The sequence below is a fragment of the Thalassophryne amazonica genome, chromosome 13, assembly GCF_902500255.1.
Source record: "Thalassophryne amazonica chromosome 13, fThaAma1.1, whole genome shotgun sequence".
In the NCBI taxonomy this organism is placed as follows: domain Eukaryota; kingdom Metazoa; phylum Chordata; class Actinopteri; order Batrachoidiformes; family Batrachoididae; genus Thalassophryne; species Thalassophryne amazonica.
The window spans coordinates 44,214,566-44,236,433 of record NC_047115.1 but is presented as its reverse complement, the minus strand read 5'-3'; the positions used below and the strand labels follow the sequence as shown (position 1 = coordinate 44,236,433).

The following is a 21,868-nucleotide window of genomic DNA, read 5'->3' as shown; positions in this document are numbered from 1 at the left end:
ATTACCAACATTACATTAACCAAACTATTGTAAAGTATTGCAAGGTCTTTTCTTGCATCTGCAGCGGTGGGGTGGGGGAAACAGGGCACGTACCACGTATCTGATGAAAAATTATTATTAGCAGATAATCTAAGGCTATCTCATATTGCATTTTTTGTAGGGGTAAAGTGAAGCAGACCATGCTGGAAAATAGAGTGGCTTCCAAAAATATTCAGCACTTTGGTATTTCATGCACTTTAATTTGTTTATGGCATTTCAAATACAAAAAGTAAACCAGACTTCTCAATATAAAAATTTCTAAAATGATCTTCCTTAGACTCAAACTGAAAGTAAATCTCTACAACTTGATATAAATTAATTAAAAATATAAAAGCCAAGATGATGGGTTGCATAAGTAATCAGCCCCTTTGGTATAATACATGTAAATAATCAGTTTGCCAGTTTTCTTCAGACAAGTCAGGGGATGGATACATGAACATTTCCAAGTCACTGAATATGTCTTGAACTTTATTTACATCAGTTATGAAGAAATACAAACAGTATGACACTCTATGGTAAATCTGTGTGGAGTAGACAGTTTTCAAAAACTGAGTGACTGTGCAAAAAGGAGAAGAGTGAGGAAAGCCACCAAGACACCTAGATAAGCCAGAAGAAGTTACAGGCTTCTGTGGCTGTGATTGAAGAAATTGTGCATATTTTGCATTTTGTATCCCCAGTTATACAGCTTCATGATGAAGTTGTACAGAGGGGAGGGGGGTTTAATAAAAAAGATTACCTGAAAGTTCAGCTACAATTTTCCAGAAGGTACATCTGAGATGCAAACCTAGATTTAATGTTTTGGTGAAAGAAAATCCTATTGTAACACATTTCTTTAGAACAAGTTTCCACTGTATCATGTGCCATATAATCAATTGTAAAATATTACCAATTGTGCAGTATTATATTTTACTGAGTGACAATAAATATTGTGCAGGTAAGTACATGTACAGATACTTGACAATTGTTACTTGTATGGTGAAAATTGAGATAAACTAATTTAAAAATTTGATAGCAAGCATGTTTTCCTCATTATCCCAGACAACAACCAAAGGTATTTTAACATTTGGGACAAAAAAAGATTTCCATTTTAGACATAATGTTTTGACACTCTACAAATTTAATGCAGACATTTTTGTCATAAATTTTATATAAAGTGATTGGACAAAAAACACATTATTGTAATCCAACAAGCCCATGACAGTCAGCCAATTTCCTGAGCAAGACTATGCACTTGAGCTTTAAATGGATTTCATGATTATGGAGAACATGAAAGGCTAAAAAAGAATGTCTTACAGATTTTTGTACAGTAGAATATGTGAAGGCCTACAAAGCAGCGTCTGACATAAATGAACAGTGTTCGATATAGTTTTGTCAAATTGATCATTCGGAATGTTTGCCACCATCGTAAGCTGTTGTATAAAGTCTGTGCGTTGTGTGAACAAAAATAGAAATAAATGACACACAGTGGCGTTGTCAAAATGGGAAATTGTTGCTCCTTCTTCCATTCATCGCAATTTCCACACCCCGCTGCCTACAACGGATTGAGTCCTCAGCAACAACTATCACATACAACCCAGTGCCGCCAACAGCACCATCACGCTACAGTAGTGACGGCAACAACAGCATCCATGGAAATATCGTTGTTAAAGTAAAATAGCAATAAATCACCTTCGAGCATGAATCATACCTTATAACCTGATTATACACAAGATCCATAATGACTGATACAGAAAACTGGAATTGGATTAGAAAGCAGCATACTGCCAATACCCCCCACCCAACAGCAAGTATCATGATTTCAGGGATGCTCACATGTGGGGATAAGACTATTCTATAATTCACAACCAGATCAAATGGGAGCAGCCATAACAATCACACAGGAGTGAATAATTTCAAGAATTAATATCAAAAACAAAACATAACAATGTCTGTTTTTTAAAAAAGCTTTGCATAAAAGCAAACATGGCCAGAAAGAAATTTTTAATTTTTCTCTCTTTTATTAGTTAAACTCATAAAACAGTTTTAAAAACACAGCAACATATGACTATCTAACAAATATGTGACTAACTAAAATGTTCTTTAAAAAAAAAATCTGACTTATAATGTTCAGCTTTACTGAACACAGAGGCAGTGCGTCACTCATCCTGAGTCTTTGGAGGTGGAATCAACGGTTCTCTGATCTCAAAGGCATCTATGAGCTCCTGAAAGAAAGAAAGAGAGAGAGAAAGAGAGAGAGAGAGAGAGAGAAAACTGATGAGAGATTTTGGTGTTTGTGTCACCATAAAAGTCAGTGTGGCGTTACTTTAAATTTTGCACGCTCATATGTGGAATAAATTTCTTCTCACCCACCTTCCAGCTTCTGGGGCTGATGGAAATGATGCACTGTTTCCGACTGCATGGACCTCCAGCTTCCTCTTCAGTCTCCTCTACAGGAGCTGAGCACACACAAACATGATGTGCACTATTTTCTTTACATTGCAATAACACAAGATCTCACATCTTCTCACCTATACAGGGCAGCTCTTCATCCAGATAAATTCGTGCAAAACCATCCTGATACACAAAAACACACATAGCCAGAAATGATTATGCAAATTCTGTTCTCCTGAGAGATGTGATGGCTGCTTTGCTGGATTATGGTGGGCAGTTTGTTGTCTGGAGACACAGTCACACTTTCAGCTAATTTTAAAATTCTGGAACCTCACCCTGATTAGAAAGGACGTGTGGAAGATGTTCTCTACTGTCCGAGAAAAGGAGTTGGGGTCAATGACAAACTCGAAGTATGATACTGGTGTTCCTGTGACAGAAATAGAGGCCTGTTTGGAAACACCCGAACATCACATTAATGGCCGTGTTGTTGACTCTGAACTCACCATCATCTTCGTGGTAGTCTTTCAGGTACCTCAGTATCCGCTCCACCTCCTTCTCAGTCTCCTCTTGGTGGGATTCTTCCATTTTCTTGAGCTAGCATGATGACAAGAAGCACAAAAGCCTTAGAGCAGGACCCACTACGTTCCCAGTTCAAACATACACTTACAGGTATGTTTACATACACCTTAGTTTAAAAAACAAACAAACAAACAAACAAACAAACAAAAAAAAAACAAGTTTCTGCTAGTCTACAGATTCCATTTACAATACGTTCCAGAGCGTAAGTCACAGGTAATTTTTTTTATTCATTTATTTATTTTGCCACGTATACTTGGTTGCAACTTATACACCTAAAAATCAAGTTTTCATTAATAATAAATAAGAAGATGATGAAGAACTATTTGTATAGGACTTTCTCAACAATCAAAGCACTAAAAATAAACTCCAATTAAAGAGAAATGACAATAATAAAAGTACACAACAGTGTGTAAAAACCCAAACTAACAAGGTGATAATACAGAAAAAAGCTGCGATTTACGGTGCATCTGGAAAGCATTCACAGCGCACCACTTTTTTCGACATTTTGTTATGTTACAGCCTTATTCTAAAATGGAGTAAATTAATTTTGTTCCCTCAAAATTCTACTCACAACACCCCATAATGACAACATGAAAAAAGCATTTTTGAATTTTTTGCAAAATTTATTAAAAATAAAAACTAAGAAATTACATGTACATAAGTATTAAAATTATGTCCATAACTGTATCTAAACCTCACTGTGTCCAAAAAATAAATAAAGAAAATTTTAAATAAATTACAAACTCTATTTGAATAAACTTTCTGATACTACAAATAAAGCCAGTGATGTTGGTCATTATTTGATAAAATCACTGTTTAATTACATATATAACTTACTTATAACTATGTGAAGCATCAATTATCAAAAAAAAAAAAAAAAAAAAAACAGCCCTATCCTGAAATAAATAAATCACTAAAGCAGACATTTTGGGAGGTGATGGCCGTTTGCCATATTTAAGGCAAATTTGAAAATCACATTCCAAAGACAAAGAGGTGAAAGTGCATGGGAACTGTGTCAATATCTGAACACATTACTTATGACAAGCTGAAGAGTCACCGTTACACGTGTGTGACAGCAGCTACCTGAGTGGGCATGATTCTTTTGGCCTCGCTGTTCGGTGCCTTCCTTTGCCGCTCGATCCGTTGCCTTGGAGCAGGAGGCTCTGCGTGGAAAGCTCCGTTCCTGACAAAAAAAAAAAAAAGTACCACGGAAATGAATGACTCAAAGAATCAAAGCAGAAGAGCAAATATAAGTTACACTGCTCTCCTAAATGCAAAACTATTATTGGCACATCATTGATAAGCCGCTATCACACATCAGTCTAGTTTTGCATTCAGATAAACGTGATGCCGTCAACCTGTTAAAACTTGTTCATTCACAAACCAATGCAGTGCTCACATGTAGTGGAAAGAGGGCGCCATCAGGAAGCAGCGCTCTGCTCTCCGGGCCACTCTCTGCCAGGCGTCCTGGGGCAGGTAACCATTTCCACCGCCGTCATGCTGCTCCTCTTCACCGTCTTCTAGTCGGTTAAGACCCATGAAAGACAGCTGTCCAAGAAATAAGATTCACAGCCTGTTACTGTATTTTCAGGAGTATATAACGCACAACTGTAAAATAGAAAAAAAAAAAAAAAAAAGCCTCTTTAAGAGCAAAAAAAACAAACACACACACACGAGGTCACACAGGAGTATAAGTGGCACCTGTTTTCTGTATGTGGAACTTACTTTTTAACACAACATTTCCCTGGAAGCGAGTTTAACAATGGCATGACTCAGTGTACCCCATATGTACACCGCGAACAGGACACTAGTCCATCACAGAGTCACATATAGACAAACAAACTCATTCATACTCACAAACACACCTACGGTCAATTTAAAGTTTGTCATTCACCTAACCTGCATTTCTTTGGATGTGGGAGGAAGCCGGAGCACCTGCAGGGGAACCCACGCAAACACAGGGAGAACATGCAAACTCCACAAAGAAGGGCCCCAGGTGGGAAACAATCCCATGACCTTTTTGCTGCAAGGTCACAGTGCTAACTGCTAAACTACCGCGCCACCCAGCCCTGCTAAATAAATCTTCACATATTTGTTGATGTGACAGATCCCTCCCTGAGTCAGCGGACACAGGAGGACACACTGCACCACGCCTTTGGCAATTTCAGTACGACCAGGAGGATTCTACGCTGCCCGACTTCTCACCGACATCAAAAATAAAAGTCACATAACAAAAATCTGTTTAAATGTTCAACAGTTTAACATTCTGCCCCATGCCAAGCCTCAAATTATAAATAATGACTAATAATGATGAAAAGAACGTGTGACTGCGTGAGGTGGGTGTACTCAAGAGACATTCAAACTTTAATATTTTCAAAGCCATCTTTCTCCAAGTAATTTGTTTTTGATTGTTCATGAGGAACTACTCTACTTTTCACCTCAGACAATTACTGAGGTACAGCTGCAACAATTAACCCATTATTAATCAATGTAAATTAATTGTCAAATATTTTAACCGATCAGTTGTTTTTGGTCTTTTTTATGTCCAAAATCTCTGACTTTATCTTCTTAAACATGAGTATTTTCTGGCTTCTTTACTCCACTCTGATAACAAACTGAATTTCTTTCGGTTGTGGCCAAAAACATTTAAGGACATCATCTTAAGCTTTGCAATTTGATGGTTTAATTTTCACAATTTTATGAACTAAACAAATTCAAGGATTAATCCAGAAAACAATCAACAAATTAACTGGCAGGGAAAATAACACTTGCAGGCTTACAGCCTACTGAAAAATATTTTAGTGTCTCTGGAAGAGACAAAGCTGTGTGCAAGATTTTCTTACCTATTTTCCCCCCATGACTTTTTAATTCTTGCCACTTTATATCACTGAATATTATGATATGATTTACCAGTAAATTAACCAAAGGATAATTGACTAATTAGAAAATAATAATCAACAGACTGATCGATAACAAAAATAGTATGTTGCAGCCCTGTTGAGAGGTGATACATTTTTTTACTAAATTGACACAGCACTTCTGTTGCACACTACACTACTATGGGCGTATTTAAACCCACTGAAGCCTTCACTGCAGTATACTAATACTGTCAAACATAAAAAAACATTAACTCACAAGATGTTCAGCAAAAGCAGAGGTATCAAATGCGATGCCTTCACTGAACAGCTGGTTGGCTTTCTCCTTTCCCAGGTCTGTAGCTACAACAAGGAGCTGAGCATCAAGCGCTGCTTCCCTCGCCTGGCGAACTGCGAACAGACACAAATCAGATCAACTCAGTGACACTGCAACATCACAACCAACATACAAGATTCTGCCATAAATTTCAGTGAGTCAATAGTCCATAAGAAATGGGGCACTCAGAGTGCGTGTCTCTGCCAAATCTTCAACTACATTAATGCAAATATGTAAACTTGAAATTAAGGCACCAACAGGTTTAACAGAACAAGATGACAAAGTGAACCGTTTTGTTGGTCCTGACATTGTGCAGACGTTAGCGTTTGTTAAAATACCAAAGATGATCCGAGCTTGCGTTACTTACTCACAAAAATCAACACATAATTGAGGCAGCTTGTTGAGGTTGCTGCTCTGATTCTACCTCATATCCTTTTCTGTGATGTGTAAGTCAGGCAGAATGACCTATAGGTTCCCAGGAAACACAAAACATATCCAAAATGTTTTGCTTTGGTATTAGAAAGGTTATTCTATGAAATGCGTTTTGAAAACATTAAAGTGTAGACTCTTCAAAACATCGTAACAAAATGTTTCAGATTGTTGCAGTAAGATGTTCTATGTATGTTTTCCTAAAGGCCCGGTCACACGTCACTTGACGAAGGGAAACGAATCAAGAAATCTGGACTTTCGTCAGCATTGTTTAACCTTTGGGCAGCTTTGTTTCTGCAGCTGGCGCTTAGTCACGATTTTTAAACTGTCGAAACATTTCAACAAATGCTGCCGAAAACCTCAATTCATCCGTACTTCATTTTGCTGTTGTTCTTGACAGTTTCTTATTGTTTGCTTAGTTTTTGTAATGTTAGCGTATAGTTTGACTTCATGCGACCAGCTGAATGTTTTCATACAGTGCAGAAGCCGGTTTGTGAGCGCTCTTGCTGCCACTGCGTTCATGTACCATCGGAAACTACAGGACAAACTCAGCCTGTTTGCTTGGATTTTTTTTTATGTGGGTGGGGGGTCAGCTTCATGGGCTCAGGCACCTTACGTAGGCCAGAATTAATCTTTTGTGTGGATACAATGAATTATTTTACCAAAAATAAAATATAATATAAAAAACCACGCTCCTGCTACAAGCAACTGCTGAATTTGAAACAACCAGAAAGTTGTGTAATTTCCGACAGTACTTGGACACAGCATCAGCAGTAGCAGCACCAGCCATCGCCTCCTGCGTGCGCTTATTATTTTTTTTAATTAAATATAACAATATGAGTGTAGGAATGACAATTCACCCTTCTGTACATGTGGCAACAGGTAGATGATTCAGATGATTATATAACAACTGTTCTGGAAGGCAGAATTCACGCTGTGGATCCGATGCACCTGGTGAAAATAACCACACATGGGGAGTCATGCATGGTGTTCACACGGACTGAGCAATTTACTGCTCTGATAATATATTCAATCATCTTTACACTTATATTTATTCCCATTTTTGACAGTTTTCTATTACAAATCAATATATATGGCTTAGTAACATAATACAGTGATACAGCAGCCATTATTTGTTTTGTAAAACTGAGGCGTCTTGTGATTGTTGAGCAAGCGCTTCAGTTTTTTTTTTTTTTTTAAACTGGAGCAAGACGGAGAGCGCAGTGCGTCATCAGAGTCTGAACCAGACAGTGAGGATTCTGATGATGAAGGAGATGATCTCTCTGTTGTTCTGGATGAGCAACCAGAGCAGGTGGATCCACTGACGTGCGCACAGATCTCCACAGATGGTCAGATCGTGCACTTCTCCTTCCAGCTTCTCCAGGAAGGACTCAGGCACTACAGAGCTCCGTCCCAGCACCGAGTCCTGGAACGCAGAGCAGGATGCAGACACACGCTGCTCCAGCAGTGGCTCCAGGCACATTTTATTTTAAAGCATGCAGATCAACGTTAGCTTCAGTTTTGTTTTGTTCCTCTTTCATTCCTTTTGCACTCTTGATTCACAGGCTATTCGGTGATGGGAAAAGTCAAAAGCTCATTTGTCAACCTTTTATTGATGATTAGTGATTTTTTTACTTTTTTCCCTTCGTTCAGGAATTGTTGTATATCATGTGACTGTGCCATAAACAGCTGTTGGCGGAGAAGGAAGAGATGCATCATACAGGCTTGGGGTCCCTGAGGGCCAGGGTTGGTATCCACTGCTCTAATAGGTCTGATCTGTCCCTTCTAGACTCTTAGCCAGTCATCAAGGGGCAACCCGCAGAAGCCTGAGATCAAACACAGAGCTCTTCTTTGGGCCCTTTTGATATTTCTGTGTAGGCTCTCAGTTGTCCAGGTGATTTCCATAGTAGAGAAGCTTGAATCTTCGACTGGACTGGGTTGCTTGACGCGAGGACGTTCTTTCTTCTCCACAAGAGTCAAGACAGAAGTCAGACTACCAGAGCAAGAATTTTAGCTGAGGAAGCTTCTGCGATTTGAAGCGAAACGTCCTTGCGTCAATCAACCCAGTCCAGTCGAAGATTCAAGCTTCTCTTCTATGCCCTTTTGATAGTATCAATATCCCATTGGAGATGTATTCAACACCTTGATTTGGAATTTGCACCTACTGCATACCGTCTTTAAACAGCCTGTTGGCCTCCTCCAGAACCTCTGTAAGCCTGTTGTTGGAGGCATTCAGCATATCCTCTCTGTTCTCTGGAAAACACATCACAGCCGGTCAGTAATCGCACAACTTGTCTGTTGCACACTGCCAGCTACCTCACTCACGTTGCACTGAGTTGATGAGGTCTCTGTACTTGCTCCGGATTTCTCTCCTGTGGCTGGGGTTGTTGTCATCATCCTGGATGTCACTTGCACCCACGGCCCCGTTTGCAGGCTCACTGGATCTCCTTCTGCTGGCCGCAGTCTCATTTTGCCGCGGACTATCCTCCACATCAGCGTCTCTGACTCGCTTCATCGTCTGTCAGGTGGTGGACTGTTACAACACAAATATAAGGTGTATGGTACCGTATTCCACCACTTTGTACAGTATGCCATAACAAACCAAAGTAATTGCACAACAAATTTTTCATTATAGTGAAAAACAGAGGTACATCATGGCATCGAAGCAATACAGGAGGCAAATGAGGAATTTCAAGGTCAAAAACTAGGTTCGGGGTTAAAATATGGTTGTGCGTGAACCGTGAGGGTGGGTAGTTGAAATAACAACAACAAATAATAACAATCAACAATAACAAGATGTTGTAACTTACCCTCTGAACGCTAATGTTAACTTGAGAAGTAGCAAGTCATGATGACATTAAAAGCGCAAGCGAAACAAACAAAAACAATGTGACACCAGCAGAACTATATTTTCTAAAGCTAAATGCAACGTTACAAACTAGTTATCCGTTACACCGAAACAACACGGGGCGCGAGCTTAGCATTCCTGTATGACAAGATAATAACAACTTCTGGAAGCGATCGACACAAACACGGAAGTAACCGAAAAGGTACTATTTCGCTTCAGCCACCAGTCACGTATCTTTGATTTGAGCTAACTCTAGCTGATGTTAGCTAACTGTCTGTGCTGGCAAGTGATCTGAAACGCCAAATTAAGTCGCAAGTTTGTAAGTCTCGTGATCGGCAAAGGCTGACATTAAACGTCCATTTACAGTTTTCTCTTTGTACTGACAAATCATATGATATTACTTTTAAACACTTCGACGTACTTGCAGATTGGTGAGAAACACCCGGATGTAATCATGTTCCTGTATCGAGCGCGCCAGAAGCTTTTCGTCGTCGCTGTTGGTTACGGTGAAGTTGCGTTTGTATTGATGCTTCCCTAAACCAGAAGTAATTATTCAAAACAAGGATTTTTATTTAAATAATAATATACCGAGAATGACGTTTAATTTGTATTTAAAGTGGCAGTAATTGTTTAAATGTGCTGTGGGCGCGCTTTATTGTTTTGTTTAACTGTAGCAATTGATGTGCAACGTTTAAACACTAATTCAAAGCTGTTATAAAATGTAAAGTTTTGTTTATATCAGAAATGTTAGTCAACAAAGTAAAAAAGATGCCATTTTGCAGCGGTCGTTTTAAAACTACACAGTAATGCTAATTTTATTTAATTAATTGAGTAATTTATTAATTTAAATAGTCTAATATTTCTTGTGGATTCAGGTCTAAATGTTACTCTGTGGCTAAATGTTACTCTGTTGAAAAGAATAGTTTCCTCTGAAATTGTTACATTTTGGCAGCGATTTTTTTTTTTTTTTTTCCCATTCGAATACGAAACTGACTTCGTCCTATGGGCAGAAAGCAAGTGGGCGTTCCTCAACGTTGGCGTAAATGGGCGTAAACCGGCCAATATTTTTGAAGCAAATCGGCCGCCATATTACCACTCGCATGTCCCGCTCCAGGCGTGCAACTTTATTCGTTGTAATTTTGTTTAAAAAAAATACCTTCATGTGCAACTATAAACTGCGCAAATCGCCAGTTCAAACGCTGTGGACTTACCCGTGAGTATGATTGAAATGGGAAGTAATGAACAATCATTTGAAGAGTTCTATTCCTTATTCCAGCATATATGCAAAGATAATAATAATAAGTGGGTTATTAACTCTACATGTTTTGTCACATGTGCTTTGTGTTGGCCGAACTATTTTTAGACATTTATTAGGTCTACTTGTGCATAGTTTTGGAGCTTTAGGTGTTGTTGCTATGAGCTTTATTACTTATATGAGGCTGAAGCTCATAAAGTTGTGTGTAATAAATGTTGTCATTGCAGGGAAAACTAACTCTCCTGTAGCTAGTTAAGTGGTGTTTTATTCTTTTAGTGCAACGATTTTTTTTTAAATCCACTATTTCTATATTATCCATCATGACTTTTGTTATCCATCCACTTTTGTTCTTGTTCACGATATGGTACCAAGGTACCAACACACACACACACACACACACACACACACACATATATATATATATATATATATATATATATATATATGCTTGCTGATGATTCCACAAAACTTGTATAAACTTTGATTAAAGAATGATAATTTTTAGAACTGAGTATTTGTCCCAGTGAGATATGACTATTTGAACATACAGTGTCAAAGTAAAAAAAAAAAGAAAGAAAATAAATTAAATAGCTAATCATGGCAGGCATAGATTAGGAGGGATTAATCTTACATTATCAGAAGAACAAAAATAAAGAAATGAGAGAATCAGCTCAGTTATTACTTGAAATTGTTGAAGTTCTAATAAGCTGTCCACATAACTTGCGAGTGGTAAGATGGCCGTCAGTTTGCTTCAGTGGTTTGAGTGAGCTTTTTTGTGGGCCAATGAGCTATCCAGTATTATATGCAGATCAGCGGCGTAAACCTGCGTCTTAGAACTGATTGGAGGGACACTGGAACGCGTGCCGCGTAGAAACGCCCACTAACCTCTGTGACGAGAAAGTCTGTCTACTGCAGAACTAAAACCACGTTGGCAATAACGCCGATAACAGTGCTTACCGGTAGAGGGCACAACATCAACATCTTAAAATAATCGATATCCGCTCTTTCATGTGGTTGGGGAAAACGGTCACTTATTTAGAGAACATGACATTTCGTCTCTGACACGCATACGTTTTGCTTCTGGGTAAAAGTACAAAAGTACATGTACAATTTGACCATAGAATTGTTAAATGAGCAGGTAAAGTGGGCATGTCGTGAATAGGCACAAATTCAAAAAATAAAAAATAAATGAACAATAAAAAAAAATTTAAGAGAAATTGCAAGTCAGAGTATGATAATATATACGAGCGTGTCGCCCGTGGGGATCCACGGGCTCTGATTGGGAAGTGTTCATAAAATAGGTAGCTGACATTTTTCAAAGGTGGTAATAAATTATGCAAAGTTTCTAGTTGGAATGGCGGGAGAGTCCAGGAGATTTTTAGAACTTAGACCTCAACAGTTTTTAGAAGAACTCAGCCCTTTTATTTCATGTTATTTACTTAATTTTTACTGTTAATTTACTGTCTTAATGTATATGGCATTGTTTAGGTTCTTGTTATGATATACACACTATTATTATTAATTATTATTATTATCATTTCTATTTTGTCATTTGATTTTTAAATGGACCACAATGGAAATAAGTATTTCCACTTCCTTGTGTCATCCATATAGTTTTAATGTATTTACAATTTTATGTACTTGAACACACAATGTGTCGCTGTTCCCCAGATAGATCTCTTTCAGTGCAGCTTCTTGTTCTGAATTTAACACGAAGTTAACACCCAAGTCTTTCATCGCCAACTGTAAATGGTAATCAAAACATGCCAATCGTATCTTTCTGAACTCTTCCACATCAAACTCCATCGTGTCAATATTTACAATGTGCTTGAGCAATAACAGGTGAAGGTGCTTATAAAGTTTAAGTTTCTTAAATATTTATTACGGCCACTCTTAAAACTTCTGTTATCTTTATAATTGTATGACTGGTAAATTTTAGAATGATTTAGATGAGATATACTCATTATCTCACAGGAATATATCACAATTATCTAGGAACTACTTTTTGCGCAAGAATTCATCAAGCACGTTGGCCGCCGTCGCGTACTTCCACAGAATACCCAGAAACTGGCTAGTAGTTCGGCCAAAACGAGAGCGTCCACTTTTAGCTTGCCATAAGCTAAGTTAGTGGTGGTCGTGAGAATGTGACGAAAGCGTCCACTTTTAGCTTGCCATAGCCATAAACTAAGCTGGTGGCGCGCGTGAAGCAGCAGTACCCATCTGTCTCAGTGCAGACTGCAGTTTGGGGAGAGTAGAGAATAGACTACAGGGAGCGCACTCGAACAGACGTAGACAACGAGCACTCAAACACAATAATAATAATAACAACAATAATAATAATAACCTTATTGTAACAATGAACTGAGTAAAGGAATTTGAGCTAAAGCTTTTTAATACAGTGGCACAAGATTAAATGATGAAGAAAAACCACTCCGTGCGTCAAACGTTTGTAAGATTATTTATTTATTTGCTAAATGCATTTTTTAAAACGAGCAGGAGTTGTACAAGTTTTAAAGTGAGATGTCCTCACTTTCAAATTATACATGTCAGTGCGAAAATTAAACATGTAATACAGAATGACCGTAAATATTTAACTCATTTGAATTTTTATTATTAATTCATTCTTTTTTTATTTTTATTTTTTTTATCTTCTGTGTTTGACTTTTTTTATATCGCGCGTAGTGCGTCGGATTACTGATTATGTCCAGTTAATCCGTCAGCAGCCTCACGGTAACGTTAGTATGAAAACACGCGCACTTGCGTGATGTGACTTTGCGCTCAGGCGACCAAGCCGTTATTTCGGTTATTTATTACATTTAACCATGGGGGGCGTGAGACAGGCAGCTCCTCTTGGTTTGGATCTGCAGAGCTTTGACCCGGCTGAAGCAGAGAACAGCCGCCTGGTCTTCCTGTGTCGTCGCTCGCAGGAATCGCGCGATGTCAAACCCGTGCAGCTCCTCATCAAATCGCTCAACGAGCTGATTGCTGAACGCCGTCATCGGGTGCCGTGCGAGGCGGTCAGAGTTATGCACGAATCCTACGAAAAGGAGAGGAGCAAGAGTTTAAAGACGGGCAAAGAGGAGGAAGAGCGGATAATCCAGATTGCTGCACAGAGGCCAGGCAGGAAAACCGGGTCACGGCTGGAAATGCTGCCTGAGCTAAAGAAGAACCCCAAACTGTCACAAAGTGACGCCCGTGACCCCGTCCCATATGCAAATCTGTGCTCTAAAGGTAAATGTGGGAGCAGGTCATCCTGCTGTGCTGCAGGTGGCAGAGATCCAGAGAGGAGGAGCTCAGTGTGCAGCTTTGGTCCAAGATTCCTCAAGCAGTCAGCAGATGTGGAGGCCAAAGTGAGGAGGATCACTGAGAGCATCAGAAAAGAAATGAGTGTCACAGTCTCGGAGACGGACCAAAAGATCGCAGCTCTCATGCTGCTGAAGCACCAGGAGGAGCAGGAGCGTCTGAAGCTCTGCCATCAGAAAGAAGAGGAGCGACAGGAGGCCTGGAAGCAGGAGCAGGCCCAGCGGGCTCAGGCAGAGAAAACCAGGAGGAAGAAGCTGCTGCAGAGCTTGCAGCGCTGGCATGAGGAGGTGGAGGCTCGTAAGATGCTGAGGAAGCATCTGGAGAAGGAGCTGGCAACTTTGCGAGCGCAGGAGGTGCTGCTCCAAGAAGGTCGCTGGAGGCGGCTGAGGGAGGAGATGGAGGCGCAGCGCACAGAAACCATAAAAGCTGCACACGCTGAGGCGAAGGCACACAAACGCAAGCAGGAGAAGCTCCTGAGAGACAAAGTGGAGGTGGAGAAAAGGATACGAGAGAAGGAGAGGCAGATGGCACTGGAGAGGGAGGGGAAAGCTGTGAGGAGCAAAGTGCTGCTGGAGGAGGAGGTGAAAAAGAAGCTGCAGCTGAAAAACCACAAGGAGCTGCTACATCACAGCCTCCTCAAACGGCACCTAGAGGAGCAGATGGAAGCAGAGCAGGCCCGTGTGCGGAGCACACTTGAGAACAAGATGAGGCGTTCCTGCGAGAAACGTGCCGAGGCAGTGGAAGCCCGGCTGAGGGAGCTGCAGGAGCGAGCGTCCCGGGAGGAGGCACGGATTGAGAAAGCGCAGAAGATGGCTGAGCTGCAAAGTCACCAGCGGCTCACACACAAGCAGCTCCTGGTCCAGCTGAGCCAGAGTCGCTCGGAGAGAGCCTGCAAGCACGCCACGGCCCAATGGAGGAGCAGAGCTGAGAAAACACACCAGAGCAATAATAACAGGAGGCTGTGCCACCAGAGGATGAGGGAGAGCATCCAGAGGGAAGAGGAGGCTGCAGCGGAGACCAGAGAGGGCCAAGTTGCCCTAAAGAAGTGGAGGATGAAGAGGCTCCAGAGACAGAAAGAGCAGATACAAGAGGAGGCGCACAGGCAGGCACGGGCCTCCTTCCACATGAGGGACAAAGTGAGACAGCAGACACGGTGTCGAACCTTTGAACAAATGGCTCTGGAGGCATCAGTGAGCCAAATCAAACTGTGAAAACAATATGTAATTGACCTCCAAACCTCCACAGTGGCTTTCTCCTGTCTCCTCCTCCACACTTTCATCATGTAAACAGGATTTCTTTATCTTCAGCAAACAGTTGAGGAGGGCAGAGGTTATGTGATCACCATGAATACAACTGAAAACAAGCAGCCAGACCTTTTGACATTATATTTAAGTTACACAACTTCAGAACCACAGGACAGAGTCAGAGTGTGAAGGAAGACGTGTTTCTCTTAGAGCCCAACCAATATATCAGATTGGCTGATCATATTAGATGATATACACTTTCAGTTACCTTCATACAAAATCCTTTCTGCAGTGTTATGTGAAGGTTTGACTGTAGAATGCAATTAGGCACCATAGTCTTGTTTGAGGGTGGGCGCTAAAGGCAGGGGCGTTGGACTGGGGGGGTAAAGGGTACTATGTACCCAGGGTCCAGAGCATGGGGGGGGGCCCACAAAAAACTGGCATTAAATACATTTTAGTGATGTTATTAATGTCCATACAATTCATGTTGTAAAACAATATAATTAGAATGAATGTATAAATGTTGTGAAAGATAATTCTGCTCTAACAATAATATTGAAAGATCTCTGAGAGCCCTTCCCACCCCTGCACAGTTGTACAATGGTTTAGTCCGAGCGCACTGGTGGCACTGCCCCCCCCCCGCCCCACACACACACACACACACACACACACACACACACACACACATCCCAAACGGGATCTGACAGAAAGAGGAGGTGTTTAGTTGAGCTGAAACAACTAATCGATTATTAAAATAGTTGTCAACTAATTTAGTCATCGATTAGTTGTTAAATAACTTTGTTTTACTGCAAATGTTTCGTTTCTTCCATATAAATCAACCGTTTCTGCAGCGCGGCTTTGCTTTGAACCTTGAACCAATCGAAGCAGTGATTCACAGATTGAAGCAGTGCTTCGATCTGCTATTTTGTTGATTCATTGTTTTATTTCGCTTTATCTTAATTTTCCCTGCTAAAACCCCAAAGAGCATATGTCTGTGAGTAATATTTACCTTTTTATGTTAATCTGACCTGTTCTTTTACAACTTAAAAATGGGACCGATGCTAACGCGTTAGCATGTCTATGGCGTTTTCAGTGTTAAAGTTAGCATTAAGGTGTTGCAGCTGTCAGCACATTTATGTGCATTTGTTTTCTGTATAATAATTCATGGCGCAGCATTTGTTGTCATAAAAGAGTCAAATGTATTACAAATTGTAATATTTTTTAATTTATTTTTTATTTATATATTAGTAATAATAGCAACAACAGTAATAGTAATAAATAACCAGTAATGCTACAATACAATTTTAGAGAAAGAAACAAAAGAACCTGATTAAACACAACAGAAAAGATAAATTCAACTAACAGTGAACATAAATAATTAAATATAGAAATAAGTAATTGTTTCCTGTGAACATCTAGTGACGCTTAAACCTCCACTTCATCCCTGTTTTATTTAAGTTTAATGACAATTTGTTTCGGTCAAACCACATCTGTGTTTTTACACAAGAAAAAATAAAATGCAGTTAACTGCCCATTTGTGTCTTTTTTCATGAAAATGTGTTTTTAAAGATCACATGTTACACTTTAGTCAGGCCTTTAAAATAGTTTTGTGGACGCTTGCTGTAATATGTTGTCAGTCGTTGAGATAGATATTGTAGGCATCTAAAAATGCTCATAATCGGGTGAAACCTGATAGAAATCTCTTTGTGGTGTGTTGGTGATGTATATGTGCAAAATAAAACACTATGTTTTTGATGAGAATATAACATAGCTTTGTTACAAGCTCAAACGTTGATGTTGTGTGATACTGATAAAGGCCTTTTAATAATAACTCACTTAAAAATGGCAAAACTCACATGTAAGTTAAAAAAAAAGATTAATCGAAAAAATAATCAACCTATGAATTGATGACTAAAATAATCGTTAGTTGCAGCCCTAGTGTTTAGGCAGAAATAAAATGTCTTTCCTAAAAAGTCAAAGTCCGGATTTCAAAAAGAAGAGCAAAAAGGACAGGGAAAGAAAACTAAATGAGGGAAAGCAGCTACTAACCAAATTCTTTGAAAAGACAGGTGAGCTTGAAAGCTAGCTATATTGAGTTGGGGGGTCTGGGGGACCAAATTGCACCATTTTCTAGAAAAACGGTGCAATTTGGTGCATTCCTGTGCATTTTAATAGGCAGAAATGCACCAAATTGCACTATTTTTTATAGAAAATGGTGCAATTTGATCCCTCAGACCCCCCAAGTCAATATTGCTCCCCCAACTTTAATAAGGGTCCTAACTCCCAGGTGTGATCTAAGGTATACGTGATTTAGACCTGGTTTGAATACGCATTAGAAATTTGGTGTTTGCGTTAATAAAAAAATTATATAACAGTGTGTGTGTGTGTGTGTGTGTGTGTGGTGGGGGGGGGGGGGGGGGGGGGTCTTCAATATGGCTAGTACCTAGGGCCCAGAATTAGGTGCTACTCCCCTGGCTAAAGGGTTAAAATATGACTCAATAATTCTGCTTGTGAGGTCAGCCCTCGTATGTCCCCATCAGAAAAATGGCACTTTCTCTTGAGTTTTTGGGCAAATTACACACATACAAAGTAAAAATGCAAAGACAAGGTGAAGATGCAGTGGAAAGCAGACATGCTGCAGTTTGTTTGTGACCTGGAGCTCAAACGTTTTGAGGCGGTTGTGCAGGCGAGAGAACACAGGTACTCTGTCAAGGTGTGTAGGCTAACCTCTCCCATTTGCCTTGTCTTCCCTTCTCCACTGGGAACAAAAAACCCTGCACTTTTCACCACTGCTTCGGTGATTGCACCCGAAAACAAAACAAACCATTTTTCTGTTAGAAGTGATGCTGTGTTTATGCAGGCCATCCCCGGAGGTGGTCAAATCCCATATCATGCAGGGGTTCAAATGAAACTGGGCTGTCCCATTGTTGTGAAACAATCAGAAAATAGTAGTTAGTTTCACAAGTCCATTTCTCTGCAGAAACCGTCTCCTCACTGATAACCACACCTGCTCCTAATCCATCATGCAGTAAGCACCTGGCAGGTGGCAGACATACTTTATCTATGGCATAGTCCACAGATAACGCAAAGTTGCTTTTTGAATTGATCTAATGTATCAAAGTTCAATAAAGATGGAGTTTGTCATCACTATACAGTATGTCCTTTCAATTAGATGAGTTACATGATAACATTTGTTTTAAGGTGCCATGTTGTCTGTTTATGCACTTGGTCCATTTCAGTGTACCTTCCTATAGTCCAGTCAATCTAAGCCATTTTGGGGCTGGACCCGGACAAAATTGCAATAGAAATTATTTCTGTTGTAACATACCTAGGAATATGTCCTTGTTGACATACTAAAAGTTCATAAAAATCAGAGTGGTGGAAATGTGCCTAATTTGCATATTTCAAAATGGCCGCAAGAACCCCTATTTGGTCCTCTAACTTTACTTTTAGGCCACATAGAAACATGATATTGGTGTCTATACCCATATTTTGAGGTATAGGGAATCCAATGGTGATAACCAAAATGCATTCTTGATGGCAGCCATCTTGGATTTTTGAAATGGCTGCCAGAATAGCCTTTTTTTTTCCATTTAACCTCATTTTAGGCCAGATAGAGACATAATCCTGATGTTAAAGTCTGAGTTTTTAGGTATGTAGAAAAACTGATTTGCTATATTCAAGGTAAAGTTATGGGACCAAATGCAGATGCTAAAATTTATTAGATTTATTGTTGTTCAAATAGTAGTGCTGTGTTGCACAAATAGTAAAATCCCTAATGTATTGGTATAACTAACACTTCTTAGGCCATGAAAAGTTTTTGCCTCTTCTCACAAGGTTAACACACGGAGTATGGATAAATAAAAATATATTTTCATGTCTAAATAATACTAATGAGGTCTAATAATATGTCAGGCCACCCATGACCCCACACCTACCCTCATCACATCATCACTTATCTTGAGATGCCCTGACCAAAAACAAAATATTTTATGAAAGACGTTACAACAGACACACAGCACCAGAGGTGCATTTCATCTCTGGAATGGTTTGCAATTCAAGAAAAGATCACTTCCTAGCAAATCCCAACAACAAACAGAGGATGATTGAGTTGATAGGGAAACAGCTTCAAGACAGAGGATGTGATGTGCACTATGCTGATAATGATGCAGATCTGTTGATTGTGCAAACAGCAGTCACTCTTTGAACTGAACACAATGTAACAGTTATTGGGGAAGACACAGATCTACTGGTACTATTGTGCTATCACTGCAAGCCTCAGTCTCACAATGTATACTTCCGATCAGATAAGAAACCAACTAAGAAAGGTTTGCGTGTGTGGAATATCAAACGTCTGCAACAGAAAATTGGTCTGGACACTTGCAATGCCTTACTGTTTTGCCATGCCATTCTTGGTTCTGATACAACCTCTGGAGTGTTTGGACTAGGCAAAGGCTCTGTCCTTAAGGTCATGAATGATGATAAAGAGTTCAAAGAGCTAGCAGATGTATTTGCTTCAGACACATCTACACATGATGAGGTATGCTCTGCAGGTGAAAGGGCTATGGTGAAACTGTATGGTGGGAAGGAAAGAGATACCAGTATAAATGATCTTGGACAAGAACGATTCTATCAGAAAGTGGCTACCAGCAGCGTGTTTGTGCACCCACAAAGTCTTCCACCACCTGCCTCTGCTTTGAAGTATCACAGCTTTAGGGTATATCATCAGGTTCAGGAATGGAAAGGAAGCACCAGCATTCAAGCTCAGAATTGGGGATGGCAAAAGGTTGATGGACAGTTTATGCCAAAAATGACTGACATGGCCCCTGCTCCTGAAGAACTGCTGGATGTGGTTAGGTGCAAGTGCAATGGGGACTGCACTGGCACTATGTGTAGCTGCTGAAAGTATGGCATAGAGTGCACCCTGGCTTGTGGCATGTGTAAGGGAGTGAGCTGCAGTAATGGACAAACTCCAGATCTTGCTATTGATGACTAGAACTGGTGAAACCAGGGACACTAATACATGTATAACAGATCATTTTATTTGTTATTATTTTTTGCAAACCAATACCAGTATAAGAACATAATACAATACATGTTACATGCTAGTTTCAACTAATAATATTGCAGTGTATATTATATATTTTTCTTTGAAAGTTAACTGATAATTTTGTGATAAAAAAATTCTAAAAATCCAATGTGGCTATGTTGTGCTAGTAGGATAGTAAATATTATGTACTTTCAGACAAGTTTATCAACAGAAGTAACCATGTGTAGTTTTGAATTTGGTCAATATTTTGAAGTAGAACATGCCACAAACTCTCAAACAGGGGCATTATTTTACCCCACGAAAATATGCTTAACTTATTGGCATGAGTGTAAGATCATGTCATTATGTGGTCCACTATGAAGTTTGATCATAAGGAAAACTGGTATATAATAATAGTAAAAATGGCAGCCATATTGAAAATCCAAGATGGCTGCCATTTGGAAGGAATTTTAATCATCACCATTGGATTCCCCATACCTGAAAATATAGGTATAGACACCAAGATCATGTTTCTATGTGGCCTAGAAGTAAAGTTTGGGGACCAAATACAACCCCTGGCAAAAATTATGGCATCACCGGCCTCAGAGGATGTTCATTCAGTTGTTTAATTTTGTAGAAAAAAAGCAGATCACAGACATGACACAAAACTAAAGTCATTTCAAATGGCAACTTTCTGGCTTTAAGAAACACTATAAGAAATCAAGAAAAAAAATTGTGGCAGTCAGTAACGGTTACTTTTTTAGACCAAGCAGAGGGAAAAAAAAATATGGACTCACTCAATTCTGAGGAATAAATTATGGAATCACCCTGTAAATTTTCATCCCCAAAACTAACACCTGCATCAAATCAGATCTGCCCGTTAGTCTGCATCTAAAAAGGAGTGATCCCACCTTGGAGAGTTGTTGCACCAAGTGGACTGACATGAATCATGGCTCCAACACGAGCGATGTCAGTTGAAACAAAGGAGAGGATTATCAAACTCTTAAAAGAGGGTAAATCATCACGCAATGTTGCAAAAGATGTTGGTTGTTCACAGTCAGCTGTGTCTAAACTCTGGACCAAATACAAACGTTTGTTGTTAAAGGCAAACATACTGGTAGACACAACAACACAAATGAGGAACGAATGGGAAGAAACTGGAGTCAACGTCTGTGACCGAACTGTAAGAAACCGCCTAAAGGAAATTGGATTTACATACAGAAAAGCGAAAGGAAAGCCATCATTAACACCTAAACAGAAAAAAACAAGGTTACAATGGGCTAAGGAAAAGCAATCGTGGACTGTGGATGACTGGATGAAAGTCATATTCAGTGATGAATCTCGAATCTGCATTGGGCAAGGTGATGATGCTGGAACTTTTTTTTGGTGCTGTTCCAATGAGATTTATAAAGATGACTGCCTGAAGAGAACATGTACATTTCCACAGTCATTGATGATATGGGGCTGCATGTCAGGTAAAGGCACTGGGGAGATGGCTGTCATTACATCATTAATAAATGCACAAGTTTACGTTGATATTTTGGACACTTTTCTTATCCCATCAATTGAAAGGATGTTTG

General features: G+C 39.7%; 2 protein-coding genes across 3 annotated transcripts; one reads left to right on the top strand and one right to left on the bottom strand.

The window, feature by feature from the left end:
- Nucleotides 1–300: 300 nt before the first annotated feature.
- On the bottom strand, nt 301–9,667 carry nsmce4a (NSE4 homolog A, SMC5-SMC6 complex component). Of its 2 annotated transcripts, XM_034185508.1 has the most exons (13): nt 9,420–9,667; nt 8,935–9,142; nt 8,782–8,862; nt 6,124–6,254; nt 4,388–4,536; nt 4,072–4,171; nt 2,913–3,003; nt 2,745–2,836; nt 2,547–2,592; nt 2,389–2,474; nt 2,137–2,240; nt 2,104–2,106; nt 301–311 (listed from the first exon to the last, which is right to left on the bottom strand). In XM_034185508.1, the coding sequence occupies exons 2-11, from the start codon at nt 9,122–9,124 to the stop codon at nt 2,175–2,177; spliced, it is 1,032 nt and encodes a 343-aa protein (XP_034041399.1). In that variant the 5' UTR covers nt 9,125–9,142; nt 9,420–9,667; the 3' UTR covers nt 301–311; nt 2,104–2,106; nt 2,137–2,174. The 2 variants fall into 2 exon arrangements, with proteins under 2 accessions (XP_034041399.1, XP_034041398.1); XM_034185507.1 differs by lacking the exon at nt 301–311 and having other exon boundaries at nt 2,065–2,240.
- A 3,857-nt stretch (nt 9,668–13,524) lies between these two features.
- LOC117523362 (coiled-coil domain-containing protein 177) lies at nt 13,525–15,422 on the top strand. Its single transcript, XM_034184860.1, has one exon. It carries the CDS (start codon nt 13,535–13,537, stop codon nt 15,224–15,226), a length of 1,692 nt encoding a protein of 563 aa, XP_034040751.1. The 5' UTR covers nt 13,525–13,534; the 3' UTR covers nt 15,227–15,422.
- Nucleotides 15,423–21,868: the final 6,446 nt, after the last annotated feature.